Genomic DNA, 25713 nt, shown 5'->3' with positions numbered 1-25713 from the left:
AATTATATATATATTAAATTAACATAAATAAATTCTTATCAAGATAATATCAAATTTATTCATAAATATTTTATTTATTTACCACCCTAGTTGTGAAACTCCCAATTATCAAGTATTTATGGTTTCCCAATGATACGAAGATTAAAAAAATGACCAAACCCAAAAGCATACACCCGATAAGCAAGGTGTAGCAAGACAATTTGAATTTTAAAACTCTTACCTATAATATTTTTATTTTTATTTTTTTTATTTTTAGGATTCTTTTAAGTTAAATGTATGTGGCCACAACTTATAGTTTGACATTTGACAATTACATGAATATAATAAATTGGGAGTTAAATTCTCTCATTTATTGGGATATGGACATTAACAATACGATGTTACGAGAAAAAGCTGTGTATAAAACTTGAAAAAAAAAATCCATCAATATATTAAAATAATATTTAAATTTCTATAAAAAAGATTTTTTTTTTTTCAATACCTACTCCTCGTTAATTAATAATTTTAATCATCAGATTCGGTTTAATTCTGATAAATTGAAATCAAATAATTATTTATCTAATTTTTTATTAAATAGGAAGTATTTGTATATTTAAATGGCGGTGTAATTTTGTTGAATAGTCACATCAATCTATATCATATTTCTTCGTGAAAATTTAATTAGATTGGACAACAACCTAATTAGGGCCCACTTACTTTTCACATTGTGTGGCCCATTTAAGACAGCCCATCATAAGCAGTTCCCACGTGTAAGAACCACAGGCGGTCTACTTATGAAAATGGGACAACCGGCTTACTAAACCGGCTCGACGTGGGCAATTTTGGACGGCTTGGGTCATGTAGCTTTCCGTACTACTATTCTCCATATTAATATACCGGCAAATAAATTTGATATTTACTTTGAATTTTTTATTTATTTTTAATCATAAAATAATAAAAATAAGATAGAGGATTCTAGAGGATATAAATTTAATTTTGTTGACTTTTGTTAAAAATATTTTTTAGAAAAAATATTAAAATTTTCTAATATTTAAATTTTATCGGATTAATTTTGAAAATAGACAATCTTCTCTAATTTACCCTATAGCAAGGATCATCTACCAAGATAAGAGGAGCATGTACGTGTCCCTTCATTCAATGTTTAATTTGACAGGTATTCATAGAAAATAATTAAGTTTTCCCCTTATTAATTATTAGACACAATCAATAAAATAAAGTTAAAAAAATATGATGAAATCAAGGGGCCAAGGCAAGGTGATTCATATAGTGCCATGTGCCATATAAATAAATGCATTTATTATTTTTTAAAAGAATTAATTTGTCTACAAATTCACTTTGACATTGTTGGTAAAAAAATAAAAGGCCTCATTAAAATTTCCCCAAAAAATTACTCAATGATTATTAAAAAGGAAATATGATATCATTATTAATACAACAACTTTCTTCATAGATTCTCATTTGTGGACGCTTTTTTTTTCTTGTCCATGATGTTTCTCCAAAATTTCATTAATCAATGAAGCAAATGACTAAACATTATATTCATCATATTTTGCAGGCACGCGTGTGTGCCGATAAAGCTATCTGTCCCCCACTCTTTAAATAGATCTTAGCATTTTCCATGTTGAATTAATCTTCTATTTTGACAAATTTATGAGCTAAAATAAGATCATATTAAAATAGAGATGTAGGAAGGACTTTACTTTGTCACGGTGTTTAAAAAAAATTAATGAGAATTGATCAAAGATTTAAGATAAGGAAGAATGCCAAAAGGTGGCATGAGCTGCCCAAATTATGTCGCAATTAATGCCAATGCATTAATTAATTGGGATCTATATATATATAATATTATATATGTCAACCATGTTTATCCAAATAGATTAAGATTTATTTATTTATTTATTAATAATCTAGGTGTCATCTCGTTTGAATTTATTATTATTATTATTATTTTGAGTATTTTTGAAAGAGATTGAAGTCATTTTTGCAAAAAGCATATAATGATTTTGGGAGGATGAGATAAGATTTTACTTGCATTTTGTTTCTTTCTCCAGCGTCGACAAATCTAATCTACCATCAGGATCAGATCTTCACACACATTTAAGCTCCTTTTGGTTGATGAATAAACAATCATTGAATGAAGTTTGACTCCTGCTCGTTGACTTTTGCTAAGGAGAGCAGTCTCGGCAGCTTCGTTCTAGATCCGTCAGCAGGAGGCAATAACTCATCCCCCTTTGAATCTGGTCAAAGGCCGCAGTAAAACCAGCGACGACGACTAGTTGGCGTGCGATCTCTACTACTTACCCGGAGGCCGTAGCCCATAAATTCGCACCCAGAAAACAGGATTGGATCAAGATGTTGACTTTTGGGTGTCATAAGGTCAACGCTTGCTTCCCTTTCTTCCTTCCCCGGTCTTTATATCGACCCTCGACACGCTTGCAAACATCACCCTTGGACGCTTGTCCTCTCTTCTTCTTCGAACTGAAACAGAGTGGACCTTGTTCTACAGAGTCCTCTGTTCTGAACATGGGAAGGCCACCGTGCTGTGACAAGGAGGGTGTCAAGAAGGGACCATGGACTCCAGAAGAGGACATAATCTTGGTCTCCTACATCCAAGAACATGGCCCTGGTAATTGGAGAGTTGTTCCCACAAATTCTGGTTAGTTTTATGTTTTTTTTTGTCCTTTTTTTTTTTTTTGTTAATCCTCTGTTTGTTTGTTTGTTCTTTTTTTCTGTTCTTCAATTTGAGGAAATATTTGTAGGACTTTTGAGATGCAGCAAAAGTTGCAGGCTCCGGTGGACAAATTACCTCCGGCCAGGGATCAAGCGGGGGAACTTCACGGATCAGGAGGAGAAGCTCATCGTCCACCTGCAAGCGCTGCTCGGAAACAGATGGGCGGCGATCGCTTCCTATCTGCCGGCGAGAACGGACAACGACATCAAGAACCACTGGAACACGCACCTGAAGAAGAAGCTCGGGAATCAGGAAAATGCCCCCGAGAACGGTAGCCGGCCGAGCTGCCGGTCGGTGGCGAAGGGGCGGTGGGAGAAGTGCCTGCAGACGGACATCGGCATGGCGAAGCGGGCGCTGAGCGAGGCCCTGGCGGTGGAGAGGCCGCCTGCCGCCACCAGCTACGCCTCCAGCACCGAGAACATCTCTCGGCTCCTGCAGTCGTGGCTTAAGCCCGGCCGGTGCGGCGCCGCCGCCTCCGGGGGGTCAGGGCCGAGCGAGTCGGCGTCGAGCCAGGGCAGTGTCAGTACGTCGACGGTGGTGGGGCCGAACGAGGACTCCTCGCCGCCGTCGACGCCGTTGATATCGTATCTGGAGTCGTGGTTGCTGGACGAGGACGAGAGCCAGGGCGGGTTCCTGGAGGACATGGCCGCCATTAGTGACACGTGTAATTTTCTCTGATTAATGATTGATTTTGGAGGTGATGGAAGGAAAAATGGCTAGAAAAAAAAAAAGCTAAGTTTTTGATCTTCTAATCGTAATACGAATCGATGGGAAGAGACTGATCGATATGTAGATGATAAAAAAGAAATGTAAATTATGTTTTTTTTTGCTGTTCTGCAGGGAGAACAGATATGATTTCTCGTGTATTATTGATTATAATGTCGTCTATTTAATTTGTGGTCGGACTGTTTGTCTTTCTTTCTTTTTTATTTTGATAGTTTCTTTTTCTTTTTTCTTTTTGATAATTAAATATATGAGGGAACCAAGGAAGCTAAACTGACCGCTAGACTGTCACATCATGAGCCATTGTAATTTTAGATTTACTAATCGGAAGAAAGGATATAAAAAATAACTAAATTGACAAATTAATTATATATGAACCAATTACACACTCAATACTTAATCAATAAAAGTTTATTTAATTTTGTTTAAAATGATTTTTTTTTTGAAAAAAAACAAATTTGAAGTTAATTTTTAGTTTGGAAAGATCAAAGAACAAGTTTAAATATTTATGAGTTTAAAGAACGAGTTTACATTACAATTTCTATAATAAATATATATAATAAAAACAAGAATTGCTTAATCTAGCTAGTGAAATGAAATAAACATGAAATAAAAAATGGTTTTCTAAAGAAGGAAATATCACTGTGTAAAGATTTTATTCAAATTAATAGTTTAATTAAATCTAGTTTCCAATTCCAACTTCCCAACCAACATATATAGACATCTTTGATCATCCTAGTCGTTATTAAGGTTCAATTAGTCCAATTGATCTACCCAATTCAATCAACTCATGACATCTCTGATTATTAAGGTTGTGTATATTCAACTCGACTTATATTACCTAGTTGGCAATTCTAAATATATATATATCATACAGGAGGAACAGGAAATCGCAACCCACCAAGTAACTGGCTTTCAAAGAAAGTTACGAAGCCGATGGGTGGTTCATTTGGTCGTTCCTCCGGCAGCGGAGCTCGCAACTCATGGTCCGCCGGAATACCATACATCTCCTTGAAGTGCCCCAGAGTTATTTGGGTGACGGCTGAATGCTCGCGATTGAACCACCGATCGGTAGTAGCCATTGTTAGGGTTTACAGAAAGCGAAAAGGAACAGGCGCACGAAGGCGGGATGAAGCTAGGGATTGAAGACGAAATAAGCGATTTGTGAACACAGCTCAGCGTATTTGTTCGAGATCAAGTGGGCAAAGAGCCGTCGGATCACGAAAATGGGAAGATGAAAGGACGAGGAGTTGATAGGCAACCTTCCCCCTCTCTCGCCGCCCAAGGCACTTAAGAATTCATCACCACCGTCAGATCACCTGCAATCGTCCACACCGTCTGATCCGCAGCTGAACCTCATCACCACAACCAGTCCAGTCAGTCGGACTACGCCTCCTTCGACTAGACTTGAGGGGGAGACTTGTGATGCGGAGAGTCAAGGCGGACGACATGGCTCCTCCGTAAGTCTTCCTAGGGTCAAAGCTGGGACCAAGGTGTCGCCCATGGCTTTCGCCTCATCTTGGCCCACAGGTTTCGCTTCTAATCCCTCTCGACAGATGGGGGCTCTCGTCTCAGCTCCCGCCCTCTCGGCGGATGAAGCCTCTTGTCTCGGCTCCCGCCCTCTCGGCGAATGAAGCCTCTCGTCTCAGCTATTAATCCCTCTCAGTGGATGGAGACTCTTGTCTCAGCCCTCATCGGATAACCTCACCCCGGTTACCTCCTCCAAGTCAACCTCACTCCTATATACAAACCCAGCCACTCCAGCTCTATCAGGCTAGGCCTTGGCCTCAACTATGACTCCCTTACACAAGCTTTAGGCGTTGTTGTCGTAAGAAGGATTTGTCATCAGATAGCATAAGTATGGTTCTTTCTGACATCTGTCCTTTCTACGCCACCACATGAAAGGCACGTCAAGCCATTATACGTGGCCTCTCCCTCTAATCTCGTGGCTTTCACGCACTACCAAAAGGAAGATATGGGGGATCAAACAAGATCCTCACCTACAAGTCTCCCCTACGCATAGAGCTAAAAGTAGAGGAGACAATGAAGGTTCTTTTGGTAACCGTATAGGGGCCCGAGGGATACGACAATCGACTTTACGTACGAAACCCTAAGGTTGATTATAAAAGGAGTAACTCACCACTATGCAACAGGTTTGCTTCCTGAAACTCTCTTACTACTTTTCTTACTGTTCTGTTCTTGCTCCTCAAAACCCTAACTTAAGCGTTGGAGTGGCTTGTTGGGACTCCCCGGCGCCATTCTAACCTCTTTTATAAGTGTGTTTTAGGCATATCTTGGTGCTAAATCTCTATCGGAGTCGTTCGCCTGGCTCGGTCGCAGGATTGCCTTCGTGTTGGACGGTTCATTAACTGGTGGCTTGACCATCCGCGACATTTAGCCGGAATATATATATATATATATATAGAGGTTTGATATGCCGCGCGACTCATCCCTACGCGATCCGTGCGCGACCGCCGACCCCCGCCCACTTCCGCCGCCGTCGCGCCGCCGTCCGATCACCGCCGGCCACCGGACCCGGACCGTTGGATGCGCAACTCGCCGGCGCACATTCCGGCATCGGATTCCGGCCGGAATCTGACCGGAAACAGGACAGTGCCCAACGGCCACTGTCGACCGGAAATCAGCCGGATTCCGGCCGAATCGCGGCCGGAATCAGCCAACAGTAGTTGTTGGTCGATTCCGGCCGAATTCGGCCGGAATCCGGCCACCAGTCCGGCGCCGGTGAGTTGCGCATCCATCGCCGCCGGTCCGGTGGCCGGCGGTGGCCGGACGGGGGAGCGGCAGTGGCGAGAACGCCGACGACGCAGAGAAGCTACAGTGATTTTTTTTTATAAACGGCCTGGATTTTTCGCGATGAACGGCCGGATCGCGTGCGCACGGGGTGCGTTTTTTCGTTCGCGCAGGATATATATATATATATATAAAATGTTTGATAGTGTGTTTAATTAGATTAATAAGGTTGTGTGTCCTAATCTGCTTGAACTAATTAAATTGGCAGCTCGGGCATAAGACTAATTAGCTAGCTAGGCTGACTTGACATATAGTCTGCCCTCCCTAATTACAAATTAAGTCTATATATATATATGGCAATGTAATTAAAGTATCACAGTACGTACATACGTACATGCATGTGAAATAAAAAATTGGTCCAGAGCTGCCCTTGAATATTATTTAAGACCCTTCAACAACTCCACATGGTCAGTTCTTGCCATAAATTCCTTTTCTAGATGAACAGCCATTAATTACTCAAGAATGAATTATATATATATATATGCATTACACTCATTAATTTCCACCATTAATTAATACAAAAGTAATTAACATTTATATATGGTGCATATGCAATCATTCATTCATTCATTCCCTAGCTAGCTAGCTAGAAAGAAAGAAGAAGCAAAACTAGCTAGATGATTTATTTCCTGCAACCTCACAGCTTCTGTCTCATGGCCATGAACGAGGGAATTAGCAGGAAACAAGCTGTTAAGCTCATGAATTAATTAATACTCCACGTGAGAGTTAATAATCTACTGTCGCTTCACTGTCGACTGTTTGTTTATGATATGATCCAACTTTATTTATATAGTTCCTTCGCAATTGTGATGTATGTTTTGGAAAGCCAGAGATTTGAAGTAATTAAATAGGCAAGATCTGATGAGCTAGCAAATGTGAAGGAAGTCGATCATTAATTAATAGTCCAGGATTACATTAATTAATTACGGGCTTTAATTTAATTTGTTCTTAAGCCTTATACTTTACTAAGCAATTTGCAATTTATCTAATGGTAAAGCCCCATGTGGCTAAGATGCCTAATGGCATTGTAAAAAGCATATTATGTTTTCAATAACAAATACAGAAGAAAATAAACCTTGGAAACTCAAAACATGTTTGATAATGGTTCTTTAATTCCAAAGAGAGGGGAAAAAAAAAGATGAAACACACTATTGCTCTCTTTTCCTTTTAGACCATGACCAGTCCAACTAGTTCAGTTCATTTCGATTCAATTCCCTCTCTCATTTCATCCAAAGTTCCTCCACATTATTTCACTTAAAAAACAAAAGCAAAACAGTCTGGTTTTGCACAACAAAACATGATATCGGTCATGAGATTCTGCATGGAATGCAGTGCAGCCCTTAAAGCAAAGGATTAGTGATTATTGCACAGGGAGACAAAAAGCAAAAGCTCCATTTTTGCAGACCTTGAGTCATGTGAGAACCTTCTAAAACAGCCTTCTCGGGCTGCTCAACCATCACCGGACTGAATCCCAAGTGCTCATTCAGTGTTACATAAATGCACTGAGGCAACTCAAATTAACTTCCAACATTTGCAAGCAATGGCAGCTTGCAGCTTCAGGTTCAGGCTACTTGTCATCTCGGTCTACATCGCTTTGTTGTTGGCTGGCGAAGCAAATGTTGGTTGTGTCGCATCCAAGAAGCCTTTGGCTCGTCAAGGAACGGACCGAGCGGCCGACAGTAAACCAACGGCAAAGCCATCGTCGTTCGTCAAGGAGCAGCTGAGCAAGAGGAGGTTCCGACGAGGGCCTGATCCGATCCACAACAAGAGCTAGTAGAAAGAGGGGTTAGATGAAGCTTCACAATTTTTGCGCTGTTGATGTTAAGAGGTTTTGCTTTTAGTTGTTTTTAATTTAAAACTTTTGTTTTAAATTTTGTTTATTCACATTAGATTGTATAGCGATCTTCGAGTATATGTTAATATCAAGTTTGGGATATGTTTTTGATCTATTTGTGATGCAATTAGTGCAGCAAAATAAAAAGTTAAAACAAATAGGATCTTGTTCTGGTTTGGATTTGTCAATTAAGTAAATGATGCACTACGAAATAAATTTCTGGCTTAAAATTTGATAAAAAAAACTTTTTCATTTTGCTGAAAGGATTTTGGTTCTTGTAAAATAATTCTTTTTCATCAAATATAGAAATGATGTTAGAAGCTCAATATAAATGATTTTCTGAACACATTTGGGTATGCGAAATGATATTAAAAGCTTAATAAAAATGATATGTTAATGATGATCACTCATCAACACCATATTTGATATCCTTGAGTTTCTTTTGTTTTTTCAATACAAAATTTTTGATTTTTAGAATTACTAAGGTTCATTAGTCGATTTTGACCAAAATCGACTGATGGGCAACCAAACCACCTCGGATTGATATGGGACTAGGTCTTATGTGCTCAGGTTGTGTCCCAATTGTATCCATGCCCTCAAAAATTATTACGATATACCATATCGAGAGCAACGATTTTTTAAACACAATTCAGGCATGAGAGATGATGTCGGAAGCTTAATATAAATGATATGACGATGATAATCACTCATCCACACCATATGTAAGATCCTTGAACTTTCCTCTTTCTTATGATACAAAATTTTTTATTTTTAGAATTGTTAAAGTCCATCAATCAATTTTGACCAAAATCGATTGATGGACCAAACCACCTGGACTGACATGAGACCATATCCTATGTGCTCAGGCTGGTGTCCAGATTGTATGTATGCCTTCAAATATCATTGTGATTTACCACATCGAGAGCAATGATTTTTTGAACATGATTCAGACACGAGAAATGATGTCGGAAATTTAATATAAATGATACAATGATAATGATCACTCATCCACGCCATGTTTGAGAACCTTGAGTTTTCCTTTTTCTTACAATACAATATTTTTGATTTTTAGAATTGCTAAGGTCTATGAGTCGATTTTGACCAAAATCAGCTGATGGACCAAACCACCTCGGATTGACATGAGAATAGGTCCTAGATGCTCGGGTAGGTGTTCTTAATGTATCCATGCCCTCAAACATCATTGCGATATGCGATATCGATAGTAGTGATTTTTTAAAACACATTCGGGCACGAGAAATGATATCAGAAACTCAATATAAATGATACATCAATGATGATCACTCATCCACACCGTATTTAATATCTTTGAGCTTCCCTCATTCTTACAATATAAAATTTTTGATTTTTAGAATTGTTAAGGTCCATCAATCGATTTTGACTAAATCTGACTAATGGATAATCAAACCACCTTTGATTGATATGGGACCAGGTCTTATGTACTTGGGCTAGTGTCCAGATTGTATCCATGCCCTCAAATATTATTGTGATATATTATATTGAAAGCAACAATTAATTTTTTGAACATGAATCAGGCCTGAGAAATAATGTCGGAAGCTTAATATAAATGATACAATAATGATGATCACTCATTCACACTACATGTGAGATCCTTGAACTTCCCTCTTTCTTATGATACAAAATTTTTTATTTTTAGAATTGCCAAGGTCCATCATCCAGTTTTGACCAAAATCAACTGATGGACCAAACCACCTTGGATTGACATGGGACCAGGTCCTATGTGCTCAGGCTGGTGTCTAGATTGTATCTATGCCTTCAAATATCATTGCGATTTACCATATCGAGAGCAATGATTTTTTGAACATGATTCAGAAACGAGAAATGATGTTGGAAACTTAATATAAATGATGCGATGATGATGATAACTCATCGACACCATATTTGAGATCCTCGAGCTTCCCTCTTTCTTATGATACAAAATTTTTTATTTTAGAATTGATAAGGTCCATCAGCCGGTGTTGACCAAAATCGGCTGATAAACCAAACCACCTTGGATTGACATGAGACCAGGTCTTATGTACTCGAGTTGGTGTCCAAATTGTATCCATACCCTCAAACATTATTGTGATATACCATGTTGAGAGCAGCGATTTTTTGAATATGATTCGAGCATGAGAAATAATTCAAAAGCTGAATATAAATGATACGATGATGATGATCACTCATCCACACCATATTTGAGATCTTTGAGCTTCCCTCTTTCTTACAATACAAAATTTTTTATTTTTAGAATTGCTAAGATCCATCAACCAATTTTGACCAAAATAGACTGATGGACCAAATCACCTCAGATTGACATGGGACTAGGTCCTATCTGCTCTGGCTGGTGTCCTGATTGTATAAATGCTCTCAAACATCATTATGATATACCATATATAGTAGTGATTTTTTTAAAATACGATTTGGGCACTTTTTATAATCGTTTGATAAATGTATCGTTTCATTCAAATATAAAAATCATTTTACAAAAGTACTCATCTGAAAAATCTCAACAAGGATTCAACACCAATATAGATTAAGATAAAATAATTGTCATAAATCATTTTATAACATACCAAATGTCAATTTACAAGAGGCAACATAACATTGAGATTTTTAAATGTAAATCAATAGTTTTAAAATTAATGTTATGTTAATCAAATACATATCTGAATATATTTAACAAAATACACTTATATGTTCATTCATCACAATGATAGGCTTGTGTGCCAAATACATACAAAAGTTGAGCGCTATCATAAAAGAATACCAATACATGTATCAACTTGCTGGAGACTTTCTACATGATATTTTATTATGACCTAATTGTTTGCATACTAAACTTGTTTTTAACCTTTCTCGTGTGCTTAGATGGGATCCTCACCTTCTTCCTTCTTCTAGGTTGCACAAGGCTACGAGGTGGTAAAACAATACATTCGTGTCCACCTATTGGCCAATATTGTTTACTTCTACATGGATAAATATGATCCATGTAAGTACTTTTTCAAATTTCAAATAAGAACTAATGCTCATAGTACTTATACGGGTTCATGTTCATGTATAAACACACTACAATAGCGTGTGAGCAATGAAGTCCTGAAATCTAGAACTCACCGCCATCACATTTATAGGACTCCATGTCAACTATATAGGATGATGAAGAAGTTTGTACCACCATTTCTATTATGCTAAATGGATGAATTGTATAATACCCAATTTTTTGTCTCCTAGTGTTAATCTCTTTCATAGCTAATGATGTCAATACTCTTGTACGATGATAAAGAAGTTTGTACTACCATTTCTATTATGCTAAATGGATGAACTATATAATACCCAATTTTTTGTCTCCTAGTGTTAATCTCTTTCATAGCTAATGGTGTCAATACTCTTGCAGAATTAATTAGACACTTACTCCCTACGATTATAAAATCATTGTGCAACCTTCCTCCTTGTATTGTTTATTAGTATTGTAATTGGGAGTTCGTGAGTCTTCTTGAATAATGCATTCATGCTTTCAGAATAATTCGTGGTCAATATTGAGTACCTTCTGCTAGGGAAATGTGCATTTTCCCATTTTGTAGGTCCTGACATAGTCTGCATGATTTGATCATTTGTGGAATTGTATTTGCTCTAGATGCAGTTCAAAACAATCATATTGCAGGTCTATCATGAGTATCTGTAACCATATTACAAGATAGGTAATAACAACATAATCCATAGTGAGCAGTAAGGTAAGCTTTACTCATTGCAGATAATATTCTATGATGTCTATCAAATATCATATGTGATAGATCAACTGCAAGAAATATCTCTAGATGATTTAGAAACCATTCCCATGTAGAGCCACACTCAACCTCAGCAATTGCAAAGCCAACTAGAAGAAGATTTACATTATCATCTACTGCTATGACCATCAATAATACACCAGAATACTTGCCACTCAGGTGTGTTATATCAAATCCAATTAATTTATGAAAATATGTTTGAAAAACTCTTCCACATGCACCAAAAGCCCAAAAACAACGTTGAAATTTATCACTATTTTTTTTCAATGCAATGTATGTATCTGGGTCTCTATATTTTAACTTACAAAATAGTCTAGGGAATTCACCATAATTCTTATCAAAATCACCTACCACTTTATTTATAGCTTTCACACGTGCATAGTATGCCTTTCGATATGATATATACTCCAAATCATGATTTCATCTCATTCTGAATGTTTATGGGTCTATAATCTTTTGATGCTATAAAATGACTTTCAATTTAAGAAGCTATAAATGCAGATGTGTATGTAGGATGATCAAATGTTCTTGTACTAAGACTGCACTGGTGATGCTCTAAATATTTTATAACCATGAATTCGATATCTCCCCTTGCAATTATTGTCCATGTGTAATTTTCTTCATCACAGATTACTTTAACTTTGGTCTTCTTGGTGTCCTTTATTTTGTATGTGAAGTATCTTTTCATAGCATATTTAGCAAGTGCATCTTTAAAATATTTTTGCATTGTGTAAACCTACAATAAGAATTAATATATATTTATGTTAGTACTATTAAAATTGAGTTGAATTAACATTTTGAAAGTTACAAAAATATATTACTTGACTCACACAAAATTTCTCAACAGAGTCATTTGGTTCTTCCATTTGCAATGGAACAAGTCTTGTGTTCATTTCATATGCATCTTCAACTAATGACAATTGCTCTTCAAGGTCGCTATATTTGTTAGTGTTAACTAGCTTATCTAATGAATAATGCATATCATTTGCTAAGAATTCATCCTCGGAGACATCCATTTCAATTCCCGCTTCCATTCTATTGTTGTTATATTCTTGTTTAGTCCATGTATCCTCAAAAAGATCTTCCAATATTGTACTCGTATGTACTGGGTCATCCTTAAAACTAGGAGCTTATTCATTCAAATTGAAGCTCAATTAATAGTCTCTTCAGTATTGACCATAGCACTATAGGAAGTTGAAGGTGTCATATTATCGGTACTCCTATATATATTTGGAGTAACAGATTTGTTTCAATTTCTATTTGTGAATCTATAGATTACATCATAACTGTGAGCACATCATAAGAAATTTGATCTTTTGCATTGATACAATCAAAAATTAATTATATTGTGAACAAAAATTCTATTAAGATTATGGATATTTAAAAAGCACAATGGTCCAATGGAGGAAGTCAATAGAACATAAAATATGCATCTTCCTAAAATTGTACTATAACCTTTTAGAATTTATCCTTTTAGAAACAATTAACTTTTAGATAAAAACACCCTACCCTAAAAGAGTTAAATAAAGACATCTAAAAATTGAAAATGTTAATCTTCCTACAAATTGATAATACTAATCTATAAAAGGGGGGAAAGTCAATTGAAAACCAATAGAAGAAAACATGCATGTCTCGATTGATCCGAGTGAAAAACTTTCTTGGTAGGATTTTAGATGTTGCTGGTGCTTTGGAGTTTTTCTGAAATGCTTAGAATTTTGAAGTAGTTTGTCTCCGTCGAGAGTTTTGGAGCTGCCAGAATAGTGATTTACACCAAATGAAAGTGTGACACTTCATTTTTAAGGATGCATTGCCCTACGAGAAGAACAAAGTTGAGTTTCGCTTGATCATTGCAGTTGGAGCTAGCTAGGAGGAACGTTGCATTTCGTTGGGTAGGACTTTGCAGTCAGGAGGAGCGTTGGTCTTTATTGACTTGTTGATTGTGCTGTAGACCACGTCATCGACCATTTGGAAATGGCTTGATGTTTAGGTTTAGAGGGCGTTTGGTTTGGTTATTTTCCGTTTTCATTTTCTTATTTTTTAGAAATTGTTGTTTGTTTGTGTTTTCCAATCTCATTCTTTGGAAAATGAGAAGCCATTTTAAAAAAAAAATAGAAAATGACAAAATATTATTTTTGTATAAAGAATGGAAACTGTGGCTGAGAAATATAAAACGTGAAAATGCGGCTACAGTAACGCCGCACATCTCCAAATTTCTTCCCGATGTCGCAACCTCATCGCACAATTCCTTTTCTCCCTCAACTTAAGGGTTACAATTTTGACCTCCAACAACTTAGGCATCTCCGCCTCAGCCTCCACGAACTCGGTGCCTCTGGTGGAAATCGCGGTGCCGACACTAAAAATCAGACCTTTCTTCTGTTCTCCATAAAGTGGAGAGGAAATGAGCAGCTTTTGGGGGTCGAAGGCAGCACTCAGTCTCGAAAGTGATGGAGTTCTCTCCTCCGAGTTAAAGTCGCGGGTCGGGAGGCGAAATGGGAGGCAGCGAAGGGGAGTCGGCGACGTAGGGGTTGATGGAAGGTGCGAGCTTGTGGTGCGGGAGGCAACGAAAGGAGGCTCTGCGCTGAGATAACCCTCTCCATGATTCCAAACAGCCGACACTGAGGGATATCTGAGTAGCAGAGAGAAGCTTGAACAGATTTGAGAATTCAATAACCAGAACCTAACCTCAAAATCGTTATAAGGCAGCAACAAACCCTTTTTTACTAGTCTTGTTCCTGAAAAGATGGGAACAGGGAAGGAAGCATCCAAGAAAGAGGATCAAAATGCAAGAATTGATCCGTCAACGCAAGCAATATGTTGGTGAGATAGAAGTCTTCGTGGTCGCATCTCAAAAACAGATCCGATTTGCTTGGTATTTTGTCCCTTAAATATTTTTTTTCTTTCTGAACTTTTTATCAAATTATGTTGACCCTCTTTTGATTTTTTTATTATACTATAATTATTTATTTGATATATTTTATTTTTATTTTTTTATAATTTAGATATCCAATTCTTCGAATCAATTAATTTTAATTTATTTTTCATCCCACGGTCCCACACAGTCAGATTAGATTTGATCCATTTCTTGTATGATTTTTCTTTTCATGAATAAGATGATCTTTTTATTAAAAAAATTATTTTATTTATAATTTTTTATATTAATAAACTAAACGTATTTTTTAATTTTTTTAAAAATAAAAAATAATATATCATATCAAACAGTATTTTTTATTTTTTAAAAATTAGATAAAAAATAAAAAAATAGAAATAAAAAATAAAAATTTTCCAAATGAAACATCCCTTTAAATTTTCTTGTTCTCCTTTTTGACAAAGCAGGTGCACCATTGCCGACCGCCGATTTTGGTTCGAACACATGTCTCAAAGAAAAATTGAACGTGGTTTGGAATTCTCTTTCGGATTCGGATGCACGGCACGGCCACGAGGGACATGAACAAGGGGTAAAAAAGATATCACATACGTGATTTGGGTAATTGGCAAAGTCATGTATGCAGTTTAGTAATTTGAATAAATAAGATGTAAATTTTTTAATAGGGGCCATAAATCATTATAATAAATATTAAGGACACTAAAATGCATCTCTAAAATCCTTGTGAGAAAAATAAAATACAGAATTTGGCATCTAGTCAACGATTGTGGTTGATATTTAATAAATTTTTTAATCAAAACTTAATTTGGTATAAAGGTTAAGAACATAATATTTTATGAATAAGGACCTTAAATTTTCGAAGATAATGAAAAACTAAAAATAACGGGCCTTTTAGACAATTGCCCCAAATAAAAAAAATGAAATTGAAAAAAAAATGAAAACCGACAAATGGTCTATTAATTAGTACTAATTCAACAAGGGATGTGGGTCCGAAGAAGCTTACCTAGCTCCGTAGGGATCTTAGGCACGTGCGTCGGCTCGCTTTATCCTATATTCCCCTGGCCCACTCCTCCAGTATCTCTGACTGGCTGGATTCTCCAAGACGTGTCCATGCCTAGGACGTCCATCAGGAAACTTTGCTTGTAGATCGGACGGCTGGGGGAGCCCAACCGCCCGACGGCAGGGGAGTTCGGCGGTTAGGCCTTTCCACCCGAGAACGGGTCGCGTCTCTCCCTGTCATCCGAACCCGTTATAATTTATCGGTTTTACGCGGTGTGGTTACCTCCAAAGTCCCTCTCGCCGTATCCGTTTCAGGTCGCGACAGCTGGAACTAATACGGCGGAGGTGACCAAATCCGGTGAGGACATCCCCGTCTTTAAGAGTTACACATGGCTGGTTTCCCTTTAGGTTTACTCATCATCGCCGGTGGCTAAAACCACTCTCTCCGCGCTGCTTCTTCGTTGCTTTCGGAAGTAGGATAGTTAGGGTTTCTGGTGTGGAAGGGTCGGGGGACCGGGACGATGGTGGCGGATAAAGGGAAGAAGTCGAAGGTGGATGAGTCCGCCTCCGACCACAGTGACGGCGAGCTTGTCCTCTCTATCGAGAGGCTTCAGGAGATCCAAGACGAGATCGAGAAGGTTGTGGACTCTTTAAATTACTTTGGCATCATAATTGACTCTTGTTTTTTTTTTTTTTTGTGTGCCCGATGGCTTAGCTTTAGGTGCGGAGTTAATGCGCTGATAAAAAAAGGTTTTTGGCTTAACTTCGAGGTGTCCAGGAAGGATCCCAGTAAAATGCTGAATGCTGAAGCTTGATTATCAAAGGCATAGTCCTTTTAACGGAAACTTGACTCTTTGATCTCTCGTCTTCCCAAGTTGAAACATGCTTGGCTATCCAAAATAATTTTTTGAGCCTTGCAAAAACGAATTTGCTGGATGAACAAGCTTGGAAATCGGATTTCAATATAAGCTAGCTCGAAACCTTACGTTATTCTTCTAATTAATTTTTTATGGAAGTTTGTAGATTCAAGTTACTTGAAAAAAAAATTGAATGATCACACATGCACGTGCACATACACCCTGGTTGCAAGTCCAACTAGCGAATTGTATCCTATACTGCCTGATAAGAAAATATTTGAACATTTTGTAGTTCATTCAAGATGGTTGTTTGTCATATCTTGCTAACTTCAATTATTTTTGGCCCCATATAGTAAGGTTCACAATATCTCTTATTTTGCTGCTCTCTAGTGAGAAATCCATTCAATGTACACATTGAAAATTCTCTCTGGAGAGTGTAATTGAGTTTATCATTCTACCTTTATAAGCATGATTATTTGTCTATATGATAGTTTTCTTGGATAGGTTAATGAGGAGGCAAGTGACAAGGTTTTAGAGGTGGAACAGAAATATAATGAGATACGCAGACCTATCTATGGGAAGAGGAATGAGATTGTTCGATCTATTCCAGATTTCTGGTTAACTGCAGTATGTTATGTTCTATCTTTCTTTCTCCCTGTCATATATATAAAACTAAAATCGCAAAGTGATTTGCTTGAATTATTTTGCATGCAGTTTCTAAGCCATCCAGTTATTGCTGATCTTCTAACTGAGGAGGACCAAAAGGTATGATCTTGCCACCTTGGTCTGATGAGCATGGACATTTTAAACTCAGTAGAACCAAACTTTTGCTCACAATCTATGCTATATTATACCTAATCGGTATTATTGATGGAGTGTGAGTGGAATTATTTCAAAGTTGTTCCTTTGTCTTTCTCAGCACATCATTAACTCTCTATTGCTCCATAAATATTCTTGATGAGTTTCATAGCATTTTGCAGATATTAAAATACTTGGTTTCCTTAGATGTGGAGGATTTTAAAGATGTGAAGTCAGGCTACTCTATTACCTTTGTGAGTTGTTTGTTTCATTGTGGTTCCTCATGACTTATACATATAAGTCAGCTGCTTATTTGTTCTTTTTCGTATTAATTGTTATCCTTAGCATTTTTGCCTTTCTGTGCGTGCCCAGAATTTCTCCCCAAATCCATACTTTGAAGATACAAGTTTGACAAAGACATATTCCTTCTTTGATGAAGGAACTACGAAAATAACAGGCACAAAAATAAAGTGGAAGGAAGGAATGGCAAGGATTATTACAGTGATTTTTTTGCTAGTGTGTTCAATTCTTTGTCATTTGCATCTTATTCTTCTCCTTTTTCATTGTAGAATATTGCAAATGGTGTTGCTCATAAGGAAGGGGGCAAGAGACCATTGTCCGAAGAAAGGTTTGTACGTGTCTTCCTATCTTGAATCTTATTCCATTACAATATTATGACATACAGAAAATTGCAAATCTAATACTTTGTTGTGGTGGCTGTGTCACCAGTTGTTTTTCCCTAGTTTGTAATCAGTAAGTTACCTGCCCGATTCACCATACTATAGACAATGTGTTCAGAAAGCTCTCATGCTGTGGATAATAAACTATTCAAGTGCTTAATTTACCTTATATCACACTAGTTATAAAATGTTAGTATGCAAAAATTTGAATGTGTCCTTATCAAAACGCAACTATCTAGCATAGCAGTCAAGGGAAAGGAATTTATGCTTTATTTTATATATTCAATTTTCTCATTGATTTGTTAAGCGACAGCTTTTATTTTCATGCATGCACATATTTGAGATATTGTGAAAAATATATATTTTTTGTACTCTAGTTGTAGCTGTAACAGTTGTAGAATAACAATAGTCCTCAACTTTTTATTCTACAACGCAAACTTACTGGTAAATCAGGTAACCTACCAAACTATTAGAAAAATATTCTTGGAACATATTTGGCAAGATTTTTTTTTTGTTTCTTTACTTGACATTTCATTTATTGCACGTCCAATTCTTTGGCTAAATGAAAACAACATAGCCCAATTGATCATTTTTTATACCACTATCTTTGATGCGATAAATATTTACATATGGGTAGATTCTTCAAAAGCTGTTCAATGGGTTGATGCTAAATTTTGATATTGATTTTCTCCTGAATTAGCAAATAGTAGTTTGTTTAGAAGCCTCTCACTTTAGACAGATCGTCGTATGTGCAGCCTACCTAGTGACTTATTTTATTACATAAAAGTAGTTATAAACTGGACCTTCATGTTCTTTATCTATATGGCAGTGTTGCATCCATTTGTATGGTGATGGGTAAGTTCTTTCAGTTGTTATTTGTTGATCCATGAGCTTGTCAATTTCTAGCTTGACATGTGCATCTCATTTACTTGTTTATTCTTATTTAGCCTCTCGTTCTTTTCTGTAGTTTCTTTTCCTGGTTCAGTGAGATTCAACAAAAAAATCTTGCTGAAGGATTCTCTGATGAGGTATGTTCTCAAGATGTAGTTAACACATTACTGATCATTGTCTGGTTTCAAAAAGGTTTTTTGGCAGCATTATATGAATAACTTATTTTCCCTACCTTCTGCCCACATGTACATTCACATATGGGTCTGGAAATAATAACCTTTTTACATGAAGGTGGCTGAAATACTAAAGGAAGATTTATGGCCCAATCCATTGAAGTACTTCAACAATGTGAGTGTTGTTTTCTCATTCTCTTATTTCACATAATATCACAAGAATAGTAAAAAAAACAGCTGATTGTTGCTGAACTGTATGGTCTAGTATCATAAACTGAAATCTTTGGTGACTCTCAAAAAGACTGAACTGTCATGGCTTTTGGTTGTGCAGGAGGCTGATGATGAAGATTTTGAGGGAGACGACGACGACGACGACGAGGTTAGCATGTTAGATATTCTTAGAATAACAGCTCCTCAGTTCCTATGCTATGTTGGCTCCCTGTTGCTTTAATACTTTTGTAGTCAACATGACAACAACACTAGAAGGCTTAGTTTACTTGGATAAGGAGAGGGGAGGGAGAAGGGAAGGAAAAGAAACACAATTTTACATGGATCCTGATTTATCTGTTTACACTTTTTGTTCTTTTGCTCTGCCTTTCTCACCCTTCCCAGTTGTCAACCGAAGTAAACCAAGCACAAGTCACTTGAGTTGGTTGTTACAAATCATGTGAAAAGAGCACTCTTGATTCCTTACATGATTCATGAAGAAGAAATATCTGTCCGTATTGTGACGCACAATTTAAGATATCTAATATGATTTCTTCCAATAAAAACAATGGAAGAAGTTATGATCCAGAACTTGGAGATCACAGTTATTATTTATTGCTCAGGTTTTTGATATCTATGTTTATTCAACTCAAAAGAATTCATTCTCCACGGGGAGCCACAAACAAGTATAAATAGAAATATGACACTATCCTTGTTAATGCTTATAGCTTCATCCAGTCAGGAGATGCTTCCAGCTAAAGCAAGCTGAAAACTTAAATCCTAAGATTTTTTTCCCTTCTCAAGTGTTTGCTTACAGTTATTCTTTCCTATTAGATGGAGTTTGGTTTCACTCCCTATCTACTATCGTGTCTTTCCAATGCACATTAAAAATACAGGTTTCAATTAGCAAAATTGTGCAGGTCTCGAGGAGCAAGGTTGTGTAATCAGTTTAGTGCAATCCACTCATCTGAGCATTGTGCGATCAGTTTCCTTTCTGATCTTTTGTAGATGTGACGGTTTTAAACCAGAGTTTACCACCCTGCTTAGTTTCCTACTGTTATACCTTTCCAGACTATTGTCTAATAATTTATTTGTTAATCAAATAAGGATCTGGTTGTTTAATGTATTTTCCAGAAAGGATCCGAGTTTGACAATGAGGATGAATCAGGAGACGAAGATGATGAAGCGGATGACAGTTAAATTGAAAACATCAAGCCATGCTGATCATGTCCCAAGCTGACTGCATTTGGTTGCAAAATATCCAGATCACCAGCGGATGACCAACCTTTTTTCGCAGGCCTCGAATTGCATTAGGTTTATAATTATTTGCTATAGACAGTTGCTGCAGATGTATGGCCTGTTGATTTCCTTGTGTAGAGCATTTTGGATTTGGTCATCCAAAGACTTCATGCATGTTACTCCTTTTACAATGCTAGTGAACGTTTATGGCCTTAAACTGTTTTAATTACACTACGTCCATGTGGGAATGCTTCTGATTTCTTCACATGCTTCAGTGCTTTCCTTCTGGTTATTAGAGATGTTAATGTGCAGATTCTTCAAATCACCCACTTGTTTTGAGTGTTCTTCAAAAGCGTTTGGGGCTATGTTCTTTTTAACATTAAGTGGAAGATACAATAAAACGATTAGGCCGATTAAAAGGGAAGCAACAAACGAAATAACTGGTAAGAATTAAGAAATAGTCCGAGTAACAAGCCTCAGATATTAAATGGAAAGAAAATTTTGATTAATGAAAGAAATAAGAAGCACACATTATATCTTCAACTTCTCTTTAACTATTCAAATCTAAAGAATTGTAAACAATTTCTACACATCTCACACAACTTTACATATATTTTTACATTCTTCCCCATTTTTCTTTGGTTTAACTCAATGACTTGATGGAGAAAAAGAGAGGAACACAGGACGTGGATTGTTCTCCTCCTGTCGCATGCAACCGCATGGGAAATCCCACCTTTCTTTTTACCACGTACGGAAGAGACACACCATGATGGATCTCCTTTGAAGAACCTGCTGCTGCAACTCTCTGTCTCTCTCTGCATCTTCTGTTTTGTACTCTGTACTTGTTCATGGTCCACTCATCACACTTCACTGCTTTATTTTCCTCTTCAGTACTTCACCACGGAAGACAGGTGATGCTTGCAGTCCTATCATTGACCTCTGTGGTCAAAATCTCTTTTTTCCATCCATAAATGCCACCCTTGTAATCTTGGAACAAATTGAGCTACTAAATGCTTGTTTCAGTATTCAGTATCGTGTTTCATGAGTTGATAGAATAAACACAATGATCACTTTAATAAATCATTAATCTCCAGCTTAGTGCCTGTGTTAAAAATCAATGGATCCACTATCCAAAGGAAGAATCATCAGAGAAGTTAAGATTTGGACAAAGCAGAAAATAAGCAGGTAACTATTGCTTTTCAGTATCGAACTCCATTTTGTATGAGAAGAAAAATTTGGCACAAAAGTTTTAAGTACTCGACGACATTAACAAACATATGTGAGCTATTTTATTATCAAATGGAAGAGTTACCCATGTTATACAATGTTTTCGCAAGTCACTTCAATCTGAGAATTTAAGAACAAATAACACTGATTTTTAAGAACAAATAATGTGCAAGAAGTTATCATAACTGCAACTAGAAGTAATAATTTAACAGTGACCAACAAATGCAACCTATCTGACAAAACATAAATCTTATCATAGTGTCGCCAAAACTAAATTTTTATAGAGATTTTAACCTAAAAGCACACACTGAAATTTTCAACAATACCCATATGGAAAAAGTTGATGTGAATAAAAAGAACTCAGATATAATTCACAGTTACTAAATGAAAAACTGATTCAGGAAACCAAGACAAGCTCGTAGCGCACGGTCCTGTATCTTGAAATTGGTAACATGGTTCCAACTTTAATCAATCATCAACAAGAAATTTAGTGTCAATTATCGGATTCACTATCAGAAAGAAAAGGCAAACAGAATTGGCTGAAATGCCAATTATTGGAGAAGTTGAAGCACAATTCAAGATACTGAAAAATAAGTAGGCAGATCATGATCATGAATATGTAGGCAGATTTGGCTTTTCAGTATTGAACTCCATTTTCTATTAGTAGCTAACCATAGTACACACAGGTTTTAACTTTCAAGTATGCAAAAGAACCGAATGCTTAATCTTACAGTTACTGAAATAGCCAGTAAGGAAGCATACTTGGGATGCTGCGTTAAATGTAACGTCTCTTGGTCATCGAATGCTTTTATGCAATCATTTAAATCTGAGAACTAATACGAAAGCACCGCCGAAAACATATTGATGCTTCAGGGAAGTTTCACAAGGAGCAAAAACCTAGTGTAAGAATGTGTTATTAGAATGCAAGCAGCTGTAATCATAATGAAACTATTCATTCCACCAAGCATATGTCCATAAACATATGCATTAGTTTAACATCAGCGATCAACAAATGCAACTTTATTGCTAAAACATAAATCTAACGAGGTTCAAGTAATACAGTGACACCAAAACCATTGAGAACCTTTGCAAAGATCTTAACCCAATGGCACACTTTGAACTAGTGAAGAATCACTATATGGGGGAAAAAAATTGAAATAACAAAAAACAGATTGCATTATTAAATAACTAAGATAACATTCTCATGCACTTTCCTGCATCATAAAATTAGTAAAATAGTTCCAACTTAACATGTATGAATGGGGTAAACCTGAATACAGAAAGTAATGATACAAATTGATATTTCAGATGTGACAGATCTCAGTTGAATCATCAGCTCAGCTCAATCATCAGCCCAATTAGGCAGAATTAGTGTTTTATACCCCCTTTCAAGTCAGCATTGCGGAACTTTCTTGCAAGAAGTAAAATATAATTATGCCATACATATGAAAAATCAGCAACCCATGACAGCACAGTTGAAAACGAAGTCTGCAGATTGCATAACGGCAATAGTCTTCCACTCAGGTTTCCCTGCATTTGGAACACAAGAATTTAATTCAACCATCCCTCCGCGAGGTCCTCGACGTCCAATAACTATTAATCTCTCGCCGCAAGCTCGGAAAGCAATACCCCAACCATTCATTGAGTCAGACCTCTCAGGCAATTTTCCCAATCTCTTCCATGCATTATTCTCCTTGTTATACTTCATCACAATGTTGTCAGCATAGCGAGCTGCATAGAGCACATTGTCCACGACAGCTACAAGTGGCGGTGCACCATGCTCACCACTGAGACCAGCAGACATGTTTGGAATCAGTTGCCATGAGCCTTGCTTCATGTCATACTGTTCCCCGCATGTCAACACCTCCCTTTCATTAGCCATTCCACCAATGACATAAAATTTGCCATCCATGAACACCCCAGAACACATCTTCCTTGCTCTATTCATGGGAGGAAGGACCTCCCAAGTCCGAGTCTCTGAATCATACAGCTCTGCTGAGTTTAGAATCTCACCATTATTGGTAATGCCACCAGCTATAATCGCCTTCCCGCCAAGGCTAGCTGATCCAAACAGACATCTAGGTGAGTTCATGACAACTCCTGGTGACCAAGAGTTGCTCAAAATGCTATATCTCAAAACAACAGAAGAAGTCATCTCCCGACCAAAAACCAGGAGATCCGTGCCCACAGCAAGAGACTCCTTGTCTGAAAAGGTAAAGGTTTCAGTAAGACTAGCAGGCATCTGAGGAACTTTTATCCAGCGTCTGCTGTATGGATCAAATGCCTGCCATTGCAGGGCTGTGCATGAGAAATAGATCCAGTGTTCCATTATTCCTTGCTGGCGTCGGTGTTTGTAGAGATCCTGAATCATCGAGCGGAAGGTACGGTTGACAGATGCTATTGCACCATAATCAGAACGAGAAAGGTGCAGAAAGCATGTCATTATTAAATCACCAGGTAGCCTGCTCAAGATGTTTGGATTATTGTATGACTCATTGCTTGTGTGGTCATCAGAATTGTCAAGAGGTTGATTCATATCTCCCGATTTGCGGCTAATAGGTTGACGCAGAGGTTTCTTCCTTGTACCTCTTTCCTCCTCCACTTTTGCCAATCCTTCCTCTAATACTCTTTTCTTGGTGTTCAAGGACTCATGGAAGTGATAAGCCGGATAATGCCAATTGGATTCTTCTTCAGAACTGCCCTCAAACACCCTGGAAATCAAATAAAGGCGGTCTTCCAACATATCTCCAAATCCCTAACCAAATGAAAAGACCTAATTCCAAGCCGGGTACATTTTGAGAACCCTATTTTTCTTTACAAGTATGATCCACCGGACTAAAAATGAAAAATAAACCCCACCCCAACAACCAAAAATGAGAAGTTTTTTCTACACAAAAGGGTTATAGAATCGATGTGTAAACATCGTTTGCATCTTTGGTATAAAAGAAAAATTGAACTTTTGGTCCTAAATACTACCCGGCCAAAATCGACGAAGGGTCGATCTGGATGGCGAAAAATGCAACCTATCAGCCTTATCATATGGATTTCAAGAATGCTCTATCATTGGGGAAGAAGGAGAGGGAGGAACATAGAGACATTGGAAACAACACTGTCTCAAAAACTGAACCCATAAAACGAAGATACCAGCTGAAAGATAAAAGCTTTACTCACAAACCCGTATCTTCTCCTCCGAATTTGGTTCCCTGCGACCAAAAACAAGAAGAAACACACACACACACAAACAAAACAAAACAAAAACACATCTTTAGCATACTCGGAACAAGATGAGCTCATTTTAATCGATTTAAAGCGGAAAAAATTACAGCAAAGAGGGATGAAACAAATGGAGATCTCGAAGCTGATAAAGCTGCGAACACTCACGATTGATGTTGGGCAAAGAGAGTGGATGAGGAGGAGAAAAAGAAGAAAGGAGACCCCTTTTGGGCACTAAACTACCGTCTTCATTCTCGCTGGAAGAACCACCCCCACCTTCTTCACTTCTTCCTCCCTCCTCGCCCTTTTTATTTCTCATTTCTTGGATTCTTTTTTAGATCAATTTATTGATTTTTATTTCTTTAAGTAGAATGATTCCGACCAGCGAGGGTCCACGAAATTAGGATCGGATTTCATATCCTCCCTCATTTTTTTATTTAGTGCATCCAGCTCCATTCTCATCCCTTATCTCTCTCCCAGATCAGTTGGAGTATAGAATATTTATATCCGCAACAGGATGTATATCATTTTTAATATAATAATCAGAGTAATTTCGTAGAATTCACTGTTGAATTTAATATTTTAAAATGAATTTAATTATAATTTATATATACATATACAAATTAAATCCATTTAAATGATC

General features: G+C 37.2%; 3 protein-coding genes across 4 annotated transcripts; 2 read left to right on the top strand and 1 right to left on the bottom strand.

The window, feature by feature from the left end:
• Window positions 1–2458: 2458 nt before the first annotated feature.
• Window positions 2459–3593, top strand: LOC141820867 (myb-related protein 306-like). Its single transcript, XM_074708228.1, has 2 exons — window positions 2459–2656; window positions 2760–3593. The coding sequence occupies exons 1-2, from the start codon at window positions 2524–2526 to the stop codon at window positions 3407–3409; spliced, it is 783 nt and encodes a 260-aa protein (XP_074564329.1). The 5' UTR covers window positions 2459–2523; the 3' UTR covers window positions 3410–3593.
• A 12619-nt stretch (window positions 3594–16212) lies between these two features.
• Window positions 16213–20919, top strand: LOC141821286 (NAP1-related protein 2-like). The gene is made up of 10 exons (XM_074708696.1): window positions 16213–16423; window positions 17147–17269; window positions 17357–17407; window positions 17623–17694; window positions 17813–17926; window positions 18010–18068; window positions 19088–19148; window positions 19303–19359; window positions 19516–19563; window positions 20526–20919. The coding sequence occupies exons 1-10, from the start codon at window positions 16307–16309 to the stop codon at window positions 20589–20591; spliced, it is 768 nt and encodes a 255-aa protein (XP_074564797.1). The 5' UTR covers window positions 16213–16306; the 3' UTR covers window positions 20592–20919.
• Window positions 20920–23062: 2143 nt separating this feature from the next.
• LOC141821376 (F-box/kelch-repeat protein At1g74510-like) lies at window positions 23063–25381 on the bottom strand. 2 transcript variants are annotated; one of them, XM_074708799.1, is made up of 2 exons: window positions 25181–25381; window positions 23063–25060 (listed from the first exon to the last, which is right to left on the bottom strand). In XM_074708799.1, the coding sequence occupies exon 2, from the start codon at window positions 24598–24600 to the stop codon at window positions 23311–23313; it is 1290 nt and encodes a 429-aa protein (XP_074564900.1). In that variant the 5' UTR covers window positions 24601–25060; window positions 25181–25381; the 3' UTR covers window positions 23063–23310. The 2 variants fall into 2 exon arrangements, with proteins under 2 accessions (XP_074564900.1, XP_074564901.1); XM_074708800.1 differs by having other exon boundaries at window positions 25239–25381.
• Between the last annotated feature and the right edge of the window lie 332 nt (window positions 25382–25713).

The sequence above is a fragment of the Curcuma longa genome, chromosome 2 (assembly GCF_044706935.1).
Source record: "Curcuma longa cultivar G26 ecotype Majalengka, Jawa Barat chromosome 2, ITB_CL_G26_1.1, whole genome shotgun sequence".
In the NCBI taxonomy this organism is placed as follows: Eukaryota; Viridiplantae; Streptophyta; class Magnoliopsida; order Zingiberales; family Zingiberaceae; genus Curcuma; species Curcuma longa.
This window is presented reverse-complemented; position numbering and strand designations above follow the sequence as displayed.

Bases quoted from the DNA above. Each gene is read 5' to 3' on its own strand.
- LOC141820867 (XM_074708228.1), top strand. From the start codon at position 2,524: ATGGGAAGGCCACCGTGCTGTGACAAGGAGGGTGTCAAGAAGGGACCA. The intron at 2,657-2,759 runs GTTAGTTTTATG...AAATATTTGTAG, and splicing joins AGTTGTTCCCACAAATTCTG to GACTTTTGAGATGCAGCAAA.
- LOC141821286 (XM_074708696.1), top strand. From the start codon at position 16,307: ATGGTGGCGGATAAAGGGAAGAAGTCGAAGGTGGATGAGTCCGCCTCC. The intron at 17,927-18,009 runs GCAAGGATTATT...TTTTCATTGTAG, and splicing joins TAAAGTGGAAGGAAGGAATG to AATATTGCAAATGGTGTTGC. The intron at 19,360-19,515 runs GTGAGTGTTGTT...TTGGTTGTGCAG, and splicing joins CATTGAAGTACTTCAACAAT to GAGGCTGATGATGAAGATTT.
- LOC141821376 (XM_074708799.1), bottom strand. From the start codon at position 24,600: ATGTTGGAAGACCGCCTTTATTTGATTTCCAGGGTGTTTGAGGGCAGT.